The sequence below is a fragment of the Gymnoscopelus braueri genome (genome assembly GCF_963280865.1).
Source record: "Gymnoscopelus braueri genome assembly, chromosome: 5".
Classification (NCBI taxonomy): domain Eukaryota; kingdom Metazoa; phylum Chordata; class Actinopteri; order Myctophiformes; family Myctophidae; genus Gymnoscopelus; species Gymnoscopelus braueri.
In genome coordinates, this window is record NC_137606.1 from 17,030,291 (window position 1) to 17,042,761 (window position 12,471).

Genomic DNA, 12,471 nt, shown 5'->3' on the forward strand with positions numbered 1-12,471 from the left:
ATGTGGTTTGTCCCTATGTCGTGCTGTGTGTACATACCGTGTGTCCCTATGTGGTGTGTGTTCTCTCTCCTTAGTGTTCTGTTAGAAGTGTTCTTGGTTTAACAGAATGTTCTATTCTGGCACCCATAGTTCTCCATGTGTTTGCTGTGGAAGGGTTCAGTGTGTGTGTGTGTGTGTGTGTGTGTCCCTTATTATGATTTACAAACAGAATTTAGGCAAAGTGGACTGTGCATGTACTGTACTGTACAGTATGTACTTTGTACTCTGTGTTCTGTCTGTCTGTCTGTCTGTCTGTCTGTCTGTCTGTCTGTCTGTCTGTCTGTCTGTCTGTCTGTCTGTGTGTGTGTGTGTGTGTGTGTGTGTGTGTGTGTGTGTGTGTGTGTGTGTGTGTGAGAGAGAGTTGGTGATCTGGATCATGTTGCTCAAAGTGCTTTTTTTCCCCCTTGAGGGGGGTGATGGGGTGTTCATTGGTCATTGGGGGGGGTGGAGGTGATGGGGTGGTCATTGGGGGGGTAATGGGGTGGTCATTGAGGGGGTGATGGGGTGGTCATTGAGGGGGGTGGAGGTGATGGGGTGGTCATTGGGGGGTAATGGGGTGGTCATTGAGGGGGGGTTGATAGGGTGGTCATTGAGGGGGGGTTGATAGGGTGGTCATTGAGCCCTTTCTAAGCAAGGGACAGCTGAATTACAGGGGTCCTCATTTTACCTCTTTCTCTCTCTTCTCTCCTGCTCTCTCTAACTTTCTCTTTTACAATTTACAATTTAGAAACTTAGCAGGCACTCTTATCCAGAGAAACTTACAATAAGCAAGGTAAATAATAATAGTAAGGTAAAACAAATAATCACAATAATAATGTACATAGCATGAAGAGAGAACGGTGTAGTGCCTCAATAAACTAGGACCACAGCCCGTAAACCAAGAATCTAGCAGTCAAACAATATGTACATTGAAACTATAGGATACCAGGTAAACAATGAACCTGACCTAACACTGACTACATTGAAATGAAAATACACGACATTTGAAACTGAAACATAGTTGTCCATGTTGTCAGACAACACAGAGCACTGCAGCATAGAATGGAGTATTATATTAACAGTATCTCCAAAGATCACAAATATTAGCAGGTTGGTCTACCGGTTGAATTTCCAAGGAGTTGAAAGGTGACTTATCGTGGGATATGTGACTATAATTATTTTAACTTGTTAAATACCACATGAAATTTCCAAGGGGAAACACTGAAGGTAGCTACTGTCGGTCATGTTACTCTATACACATATTTTCATGCTGTGATACTGTGTGTGTGTGTGTGTGTGTGTGTGTGTGTGTGTGTGTGTTGTGTGTTGTGTGTGTGTTCGTTCCAGGGGTGTGTGTGTGCGGCAGCAGCAGGCACTGGGTGTGACTCTCTCTCTGTTGCGTACATCTGGCAGTGAGCTCAGCGACATACGGGGTTTCCTCAGCCATCTGGGAGGGGCTTGGCAGACCTGCAGCAAGCAGCTGCTGCAGGTGTTCTCAGGTAAACTAACACACACACACACACATTAATGGGAACATCATACCGTAACAGATTAAGCAGTGATTCTGGCTGGGTCCAGACTACAACATGATGTCATTCAGAGATTCGGGTGGGGCGTGATCAGGGCTTTTCAGTGGTGGAAAAAGTACTCAAATGTTTTACTTAAGTAAAAGTATCAATACTGCAATGTAGAAATACTCTGTTACAAGTAAAAGTCCGGAATTAGAAATTTACTTGAGTAAAAGTACAAAAGTATTGGTATCAAAATGTACTTCAAGTACCAAAAGTAAAAGTACTAAAATGTTTGAAAATAGCAGATCTACAAGCTCACAGTTGTGAGCCTAGGTATAAAATAGCCTTGGTATGAAATAGGACTGCAGTGGTTAATGTATGTTTTATAATGTAATAATTTATATATGCAAAGTAACTACTGTAGTAACTAAAGTTTTCAAATAATTCTAGTGGAGTAAAAGTACAATATTTGCCTCTGAGATGTAGTGGAGTAGAAGTAGAAGTATAGACAATTGGAAATACTCCAGTAAAGTAAAAGTACAGTACTTGAGTAAATGTACTTAGTTACTTTACACCACTGGGGCTTTTGTTGGGTGTTTGGTGTCTCCGAGATTGTTGTAACTATACCCAAACTAGTTTGACTACTGTGATTGGTCAGACGTTGGTCAGACGTTCCCGTATTGTTTTCGTTGATTCATTCATTCAGCCCAGCTTCACTCTGTTACCAGTGAAGCCAGTGAAAACACCAGTTTGGAAGAGACACGTGCAGAGGTACATACACCTCTGAAAATCTATGTGTAGTGACCATTCATATCTCTAGACAGGGCAAAACCTCAGTCAAATCCAGGGTATTGATTCAACCAGTGGTGTAAAGTAACTAAGTACATTTACTCAAGTTTGAGGTATTTTTTACTGTACTGGAGTATTTCCAATTGTTTGTACTTTTACTTCTACTCCACTATATCTCAGAGGCAAATATTGTACTTTTACTCCACTACAATTATTTGGAAACTTTAGTTACCAGTTACTTTATATACTTTTTATACTATTATTATACTATTATTACAAAACATAGATTAACCACTTCAGCCCGATATACATTCCGTCCATTTGAAAATAGCCGATCTACAAGCTCACAATGCGTCGCGATACATTGCGATAACATTTGATATATCTACATTGCAGTATTGGTACTTTTACTTAACTCATTCAGTGCCAATGACGTCGCCGACGTCACGTTTTTCATAAGCCCAGAGTGCCAATGACGTCGCCGACGTCATGAAAAAAAAAAAAATGAAAACAATTATATATATATATATATATATATATATTTATTTTTTTTATGTTCAGAACCCAAGATATGATGATTTGAAGATTTGCTGCTCCATTCACTTCTTGTTTAACTTCTTACTGAAAAAGGCTGTATCTCGGCTCCTAAGCACTTTTTTTTTACAATGTATTTTTGGCCTTGGCACAGGGGTGATAAAGCCAGAAATAAGTTTGGCACTTAGTGAAAAAATATGAGTACTTTTTCCACCACTGGATTTAACCATCTTCTGCAGCAGTGCTGCCTGGCTGTTAGTGTACCACTGCTTCAGTCCAATGACATGTGTCTGTCCGCCGGAGCCCAGCCCAACCGAGCTGACGTGGGTTGTTCTGGTGGAGTAAGCATCAGGCTTTAGGCTTCTCTCAGAGAACATCAACACACATCACATCAGGCCTGGAGTCCAGGGGGGGTTAGGGGGGTGTGGGGGGTTAGGGAGGTGTGGGGGGCAATGAATCATTGGACAGTGAGAGATGGAAACAGAGACAGACAAATGGACAGACTTTTGGCTTTTTTTTTACTATACAAAGGCTAACCCAGTCAACCTCCCAGGACCTGTTAAGTTCTGTGATGGTTCTTAGCAGTGGTGTGTAAAGTACATTTACTCAAGTGCTGTACTTAAGTACTATTTTGAGGTACTTTTACTTTCCTTGCGGAGTATTTCCAATTGTCTATACTTTTATTTCTACTCCACTACATCTCAGAGTCAAATATTGTACTTTTACTCCACTGCAATTATATGAAAACTTTAGTTACTAGTTACTTTGCAGATATAAATTATTACATTATAAAACATACATTAACCACTTTAGCCCTATTTTATACAGAGGCTGTTTGAAAATAGACGATCTACAAGCTCACAACACGTCGCGATAGATCTGCTATTTTCAAGCATTTTAGTACTTTTACTTTTTTTGGTACTTTAAGTACATTTTTACACCAATACTTTTGTACTTTTACTCAAGTAAATTTTGAATTGCAGACTCTTACATTGCAGCATTGATACTTTTACTTAAGTAAAACATTTGAGTACTTTTTCCACCACTTAGACCTGGGAAACCTATGCGTTGTTATACCTTTCAATCCGGGGAAGCATCTGTGTCATTTTAAATGTTTATATAGCAACGTGATTATTTATTTTTTATTTTTGGAATAAAAAAGTTTTTTCTGAGAACTTAGGTTAGGATTTAGAAGGTGTTTTTAAAAATGGGCCTCAGGTCTAAATATATTATGTGTATTTTCCATTATAATTACAACCACCCCTGAAGCGGGAGGTACATCATGAAAAACAAACTAATTAAAAAAGATGAAAATAGCCGTTCTACATGTTGTGACTCGCTGTGAGCTTGTAGACCGGATGTATTCACTATTTTAGAAACATTTTGAAAGTATTCGTTCAGAGTTTTGGGTTTCCCAGAACTCAGGGTTAGTCTAGTACACTGTATACAGTGGTGGGAAAAGTACTCACATTCTTTACTTAAGTAAAAGTATCAATTACTGCATTGTAGAAATACTCTGTTACAAGTAAACAGTCCGGAATTCAGAATTTACTTGAGTAAAAGTGCAAAAGTATTGGTATCAAAATGTACTTAAAGTACCAAAAGTAGAAAGTACTCATTATGCAGAATATCCCATTTCACAAGTTTTCAAATGTATAAAATGTGTAAAAATCGTTTGAAAATAGCAGATCTACAAGCTCACAATGCATCGCATCGCGACGCATTGTGAGCTTGTGGATCGGCTATTTTCAAATGGTTGAAATGTATATATTATATATAGTAATAATAATCTACAAATTAACTGGTAACTAAAGTTTTCAAATAATTGTAGTTGAGTAAAAGTACAATATTTACCTCTGAGATGTAGTGGAGTAGAAGTAAAAGTACTGAAAAGTGGAAATACTCCTGTAAAGTAAAAAATACCTCAAAATTGTACTTAAGTACAGTACTTGAGTAAATGTACTTAGTTACTTTACACCACTGACTATATACCTCCTGAGCAGGGCCCACATTAGGTTCTGAGAACCTTATCTGAAACCTAGCCGTAGTGTATGGAAACAAATTCAGAACCTGTGAAATATGTTTCACGGAGGGTTGCCAACTACTGTACCTGAAATTCATATAAGGGACGCCCAGAAAAAGATAAAATCTCAGTGTATACAGTACATGTACAGTTTGTTAAATTAAGCAGCATTAAACCCCAGCATCCACATTCTGGGGGGAACATTAGCCAAAAAAATAGCCAGTTCACTAAGTCCAGAGGGTTGAAGTGGTTAACAACCTGCATTATAGAAAATGTGCTATATGAGCTGTTTGAACTTGTAAGATGTGTGTCATTGATTAATTCTCCAAAAATAAGGAACAAAGTGTGTCCCGGCCTTATCAGTTCAAACCCGTGTTTTAGTTTCCAAATAAGGGACCATTCTGTATTCCAAGGGACGGTTTGGCAACCCTACACGGAACAGCACGGTGCACTTAGTTCTTTTTAGAAAAGAGCTATCAGAGACACACATACACATACAGTACAAAGAGTCTGTCATTGGCAATGTCTTTTCTCTACTGAAAAGTAGAGAGAGAGACAGAGAGAGAGAGAAAAAGAGAGAATTTTCAGTTTCATAGTAAATCCTCAAAGAACTCTGGCGCTGACATGAGAGATGATGTTGGAAATGGGAGCGGGTGAAAAATAGTAAAGTAAATAACTGCGAGCAGAACTAAATATTAGTGTAACACAGCGAGGAACACGCTCTGCTTTGTGAGGGCAGCATGTACTCTGCTCTGTTCCTCCATTAGGAAGGGACTCGTCCTAACATGTGCGCGCCGGGGTGTATATATTATTGCTCTATCATCTCTCATATGATTTTCAAATGGAGTTTATAGGCAAGAGTGGACCGTGCATTTATATACAGTGTGCGTGCGTGCGCCCGTGCATGTGTGTATGTACAGTATACACACAGTGTGTGTGCATGCGTGCGCGTCAATCAGTGGGGTGTGCGTGTTCATTTTAAAGGGAGGGCAGGCTAGGAAATGCATATTTAAAGCTCTCTCTGTGCGTGTGTGTGTGTGTGTGTGTGTGTGTGTGCATGTGTTTGGTTTGCAGTAAAGGTCAGAGTCAGTGCTAACCTCAAACTCACCTCATGGGTGTTGTCCTCTCCCCACCACACGCTCAGCTCACACCACACAGCTGCCAAGCGTGTGTGTGTGTGTGTGTGTGTGTGTGTGTGTGTTCTCTTGGTGGAACAGGTAGTACTGCTGTGTTTGTATTGGTGCGCTGTCTTTATGTGTTTGTTCAATGTGAGTTTTATGGCAGGCCAACACACACACACACACACACACACACACACACACACGCACACGCACACACATGCACAAACATACACACATCTGAGCAATTGTAACAGGAAGGAGAGGTGGTGCCATCTGAAGTGTAAACATAGAAACACACACAGACACACACACACACACACACACACACACACACACACACACACACACACACACACACGCGCATTCACTCATGCAGAGGCAAACAGTTCTCCCACAGCAGTTCACAGACAAATGCATATAAACACACTCACATGCGACTACACACACACACACACACACACACACACACACGCACGCACACACACACACACACACACACACACACACTGTACGCCTACAGATGCAAAACAATATTCCCTCCCACACACACACACCCTCCCACTCACCCGTGAATGACTCCTAACTGATATGGGCGTCAGCCACAATTAAAACTCTGCTACCTGTCTGTCAGCGTCTTGCGGTTAGCCTCAAACTGCGAAGGCTAGAAAGAAAGGAGAGAGAGAGAGAGAGAGAGAGAGAGAGAGAGAGAGAGAGAGAGAGAGAGAGAGAGAGAGAGAGAGAGAGAGAGAGAGAGAGAGAGAGAGAGAGAGAGAGAGAGAGAGAGAGAGAGAGAGAGAGAGAGAGAGAGAGAGAGAGAGAGAGTGAGAGAGAGAGAGAGAGAGAGAGAGAGAGAGAGAGAAGAGAGAGAGAGAGAATTGCATTGCATTGCCGCAAGTGGTGTGGAAGATTACAGCTAGAGAGAATAAAAGAGTGTGGGAGGGTGAGAGAAAAGTAAATACAAGGATAACGCTCGCTAAAAGGTGAAAGATCACAGCGGTACCCATGATTAAGGCTGTGTGTGCGTGCGTGTGTGTGCACGCATGCAGGTGAAGAGTACAAAATGTCATGTTACATTCTCACACATTCTCATTAGCGTTGTCCTCTTCTAACTTTTGTCTTAGACTGAATGTGTAACTGTCCCTTTGTTACAACACACACACACACACACACACACACACACACACACACACACACACACACCACACACACCATCTTTATTTGCATTCACATTTAACAAGACATTCTTGAACACAAACAATGGTAGATGCACAAACCTGGGAAACTCAACAACAAGTATTCCAGGATACAGATCACGGATACAGGAAGCATCAACTCCTCCATACTGTATATGGCGATTGCCAAATATCACAGATACTGAACAGAATTCAGCCAATGCCTTATAATAGCATCCTTAAGAAATTGGTACTTTAGCAAGGAATGCCTCAATTTAACTCGGAATGTGTACAAATGAACAAATGGACCCATATGCTCACTTTCAGGATTTTACTGCGTGTGTATCTCTGTATTCTGTCTTTTTGTCCCTGTTATTGCTCTTCCTCTATTTATCCTCCTTTTCTCACAAAAACTGCAAATGATGAATATGACCCTTTTCTTTACACCAGTAAACCTGTGATTTGTTTTGTATTCGGACTTGTTTGTTGTTTTGTATTCGGACTTTGAGCATCTATTCTAGATTAACGGCTGGCATATCGTCGAAACCTCATTATGTCTAAAACTGTTACTTTAAATGATTCAAATTCAAAAACAGCAAAACGTGTTTCGAGGCTTGTAGATCTGTAGATCTTGTGATACTTGTGTGTGGTGCTGTAATTTGATCAAGTAGTGCATTCGTTTATGAAAAAAAACACAAAAAGTCAAAACATGGAGATAGGAGGTTTTTGCCCGAACGCAACGATATGGAAAGCTTTCCCCATACATCATTATTTATTGGCTTCATGGTACGCATTGAAGCAGACGGTGTGTCCAGGCACTGGTGCCATGAGACGAGTCCAGGTGTACCTTGGGATTTCACACATTATTATTGCAATATATAGGCTACAGTATAATTATACAAAATGTTCCGAATATTTTTTTTATTTGATCATCATATCAGTATTTTGCGTGCTCTCATTTCCCAATACAGAGACAACTTCTCTACCCTAAATATTTGTATTATTATGTTGTATTTTAACTACAACATAACTTTCAACCTGGCATCCCTATATTGGGCATGTGTAAGTGAACATAACCCCCCCTGTTTTTGCTATAAATACAGGATATTTTGTCTTACCCATTGCTGTGCCTTGGGCACAAAAAGCTAGAAAACAACTGCATTAAAGTCATTCGCAACAAGCTCAAATCCATATTTAAGCTAGCACAAGCATAAATCTTTTCTCCTTTATTGTGTCTTTGGATGAGTTTTTCTCTCCCCCATGTGGTTATGAAGTTATTACAGTGTTTATCACAGACATGAAACGGGCTGAAAATCCAGGTCGAATGAGGTCCTGAGTTGCTGAATAAATAATCATGTGATGTACCGTATGGGAAAGTACACAGAGAATCAGACAGTGTGAGAATGGAGGATATTTACTCTCTCAGCGTTTTTACCACATTTTTATTGTGTAGTCTACACAGAAAATTACAATGTATAACCCAGCGTTGCATATGTGTCAACCCCACCAGCGACTGTGTTTGTGCGTACGTGTGCGTGTGTGTGTGTGTGTGTTGTCTGTAAATGAACTGGCCCCAGTGTTGTGAGGTCGACCTGACATACAGTTAGCTCCTTATATCACATGTCGACTCACTCTTTATGCAAAACCTGCACCAGACGTGTGTGTGTGTGTGTGTGTGTGTGTGTGTGTGTGTGTGTGTGTGTGTGTGTGTGTGTGTGTGTGTGTGTGTGTGTGTGTGTGTGTGTGTGTGTGTGTGTGTGTGTGTGTGTGTGTGTGTGTGTGTGTGTGTGTGTGTGTGTGTGTGTGTGTGTGTAGACGGTCTGTGTGTTGGAGTGCGTGAGAGTGGATTTGCGAGTGTGAATTTGTGTGTTGAGACTTACAATATAACAACCCTGTAAAGTTGGACAGGCTGGTTTTCTTTTACTGCAAAGCCGTTCTGCTCCCTCAAGTATTTATACAACCATTTTTGTTTGAGGGTGTGTGTTTTCGTGTGAGTATCTGTGTGTGTGTGTGTGTGTGTGTTGCTCTCCCCCCTGTGGCCCTAGCCATGTCACAGTGACCAGAAAGCAATTATCTGTGTATTGCTGCCCCCTTACTTCCTGCCAGGAGCGAGAGAAAGACAACGAATGAAAGAGGAGAGAAGGAGGGAGACAGACACTTTGAAAAGGAGAGAGAGAGAGAGAGAGAGATAGAGAGAGAGAGAGAGAGAGAGAGAGAGCGAGAGAGAGTCAGGCTGACATTGGTGGATTGCTTTGAGAGTGCAGAGTTGCGGCCACTGTTCCCAGCTCTTCTGTTCTGAAAGACCTTCACAGTCAGACAACACTGTCAGTACGCAACACACACACATTTTCATTACACTCCACCACCCACACTTGTAACCCCAGACACCCACACAGCTCAGTGAACGCTCGCTCACACACTGCCTTACATTATTGTCTCCGCCAGGCCGAAAGGCATGCCGAGAGAGTATGTTTTCGCCCCTGTCCGTCCGTCCGTCCGTGTGTCCGTGTGTCCGTCCGTCCTGTCTGTGTGTTACCACCAAATCTCCGGCACCGTTGGCCCGGTCGTTGCGAAACTGTGCACACACACTCCCTGGATGCCAATTCAGAACCTCTGCCTCAAATTTTTCACATGGGCCTGTTATAGCGCCACCAGGAGGCCGATTTGTGCAAAACCCATTTTTTCCCATGACTCCTACAGTTTTTAACCAAACCTCATGCAAATCGGTACACAGTATCTCTATAGTCATGTGATCAACCCTGATCAGTCCGCTTTCCCATATTCCATCCTCATTGGCTAAGGTTACCATCCAAAGTTTGCAGGATTGGTCCGTTTTCAACAAACTGCCTCAAATCATGAACGCAGCTTGCCATTTCCATAAAATTGCACACGCACATTCCCACTAGGCCGAGGAAGAAATGGCACTTAAAACTTTTCACATCAGCCTCATGGTGGCGCTATAACAGGCCGATTTGCATTTTGAACTATAACTGCACCGATCTGCGTGAAACTTTGCACGCCTACTCTCTAGAGGCCAAGGAAAAACATCTGCACTGCATTTTTCACATCTGCTTTTTACAGCGCCACCAGGAGGCCGACTTATGTCAAATACATTTTTGGATATTAATCCTTCAGATTTTATCCAAACATCACGCAAATCGGTACACAGTATCTCTATAGTCATGTGATTAAGACGCATCTGTCCGATATTTCATATTCCATCCTGATTGGCTAAGGTTGAATTCCAAAGTTTGCAGGATTGGTCCGTTTTGAACAAAATGTCTGAAATCATGAACGTGGCGTGCGATTTCCGTGAAAATTTGCACGCACATTCCCACTAGGCCGAGGAAGAAATGCCACCCTTTTCACATTGGCCTATTATAGCGCCACCAGGAGGCCACAATAACTAACCTGACCTGGCGGAGACCTGTGCTCCGAGGAGCACTTTTTCTAGTTACTGTTATTATGCATTATATAGTATTGATTATAGTAATACCAATACCAATTATACTGTCGCTGTAAGGCGTCAACATTGTATGTCTAAAACTATTAAAGAACCTGTGTTCCAATGGGTCCAATGTAGTTATTATTTAGTCACAGGTGCTGGTTAATATGTTCACTGGTTAAATATTTATAAAAACCCACAGACACACTTAACCACTTTCAACCTGGCGTCCCTATTCTGTGCATGTCAGTATAGGTGAATATTTGATATGTTGTCTATCAACATTATGTCAACTTTTTTCTTTCTTCTTTAAATTTAGAGTCGAATATTTTTCTCCCCTTTTTTCTCCCCAATGTAGTCGTTATGCCAAATGATTCCTCCCCACACACATGTCTGTGTTGTCACTGCTTGTATTCGGCCCCTCGTTAAAAAATAAAATAAATGTAGTTGATGAAATATGAAATATATGTTTTTTTTAATAATAATAATAATAGCTCAGATTTATATAGCGCTTTTCTAAGTACCCAAAGTTGCTTTACATGAAGAAAAGGAAGGAACCAACTTTATTAAGAAGTAAAAACCATAAAAGATGAGTGGCTAGATTAAAAAGATAAAAGGTTAAGCATGGGTTGGGGAGACATTTTAACTAGGAAGAGGTATTTTTGAGGTGGTCGGGGATTGCATTCCAGAGGGAGGGTGGCCAGTAATGGTGGCCAGTGTTCTCCCTAGACACTGCCTGGCCTCCTCCCAACTGTCCCCATTGTGATCTATATAAATCATGTATTTGTAAACATACATGTAGGCAGCAATGTAGTTTTATTTGTGAAAAGCAGAAGTTATTAGACAATGTCTTATTGTCATGTCATTACATCAGGTATAGCCTGAATAATCAGTGACATTACCCATAATGGCCTATCCTAATGCATGTGTCTTTCAGCAAGGCTGGACTGGGACAAAAATGCGGGCCTGGCATTTAATGCCTTGACCTGGCCACTTTTATTTGACGAGATCAAATAAAAGTCTGACCTAACGTTATGTTCATCCCTTGTCCATATATCACATTTCATTCATTAACAGGGTTAACAGACTCAACTGGGTCTTGCCAGCTACCTCTTTTTCATCTGTTTTGTTGCCCTGTATGTACTGTACAGCATAGCAAGAAAATCCACTCCAATATAGTTTGTTTATGTTGTCACGGCTGGGGCACGTGGTCCACTGTTACAGTGCATTCATTACTCATCCGATTCTGTGACCTGTCCATTGCAGTGGTGGCAGGACAGGACAGGACAGGACAGGACATAATTCGTAACCAAATGCGGTGCTACACCGCGATATGCGGAGCGGTTTTGACAAATTACTCATACCTTTCTCACGGCTTCCTCGGGCTTGATGGGAACAGGAGCCTCACAAAATCCAATAAAAACATAAAGAGGAGAGCACGCACGCGCACACACACACACACACATCGTGGCGCATCATGTAACCCTAGTCTGTTATGCGTCCCTGCTTCTTCAGTGGTAGTCGCACTATGCAAGCCTCCCTCGCCTCCCCCCCCCACCCCCTCTCATTCAGTTCCCCCAGTGGTTCTCAAACTTTTTCATGTCAAGGACCCCCAAAATTATTATGTATTTGGCTGCTGAACCCCATCTCAGAACCAAAGATTTGAGTTACAAATGTTCGCTTTAAACAATACATATTTTCCAAAAAATATTTCAAAAATAGCAGATCTACAAGCTCATAGCGCGGCACTCGGTGCCGTGCTCGGTGAGCTTGTAGATCTGCTATTTTTGAATAGCCAAAGTATAAAAGGTTAAAGTGGTTAAAATTATTGTAATGCTATATTAACATATTTTGCTGG

At 41.3% G+C, this 12,471-nt stretch overlaps 1 protein-coding gene across 1 annotated transcript in view; it reads left to right on the forward strand.

Annotated features, from left to right (window-relative positions):
- lekr1 (Leucine-, glutamate- and lysine-rich protein 1) overlaps positions 1-12,471 on the forward strand; it is a gene marked incomplete at both ends in the record, with an annotated part of 195,365 nt that overhangs the window by 99,977 nt on the left and 82,917 nt on the right. Inside the window, one exon of the mRNA XM_080429093.1 lies at positions 1,366-1,517. Coding sequence (XP_080285219.1) covers positions 1,366-1,517 — 152 coding nt within the window. The remainder of the gene's footprint in view (positions 1-1,365; positions 1,518-12,471) is intronic.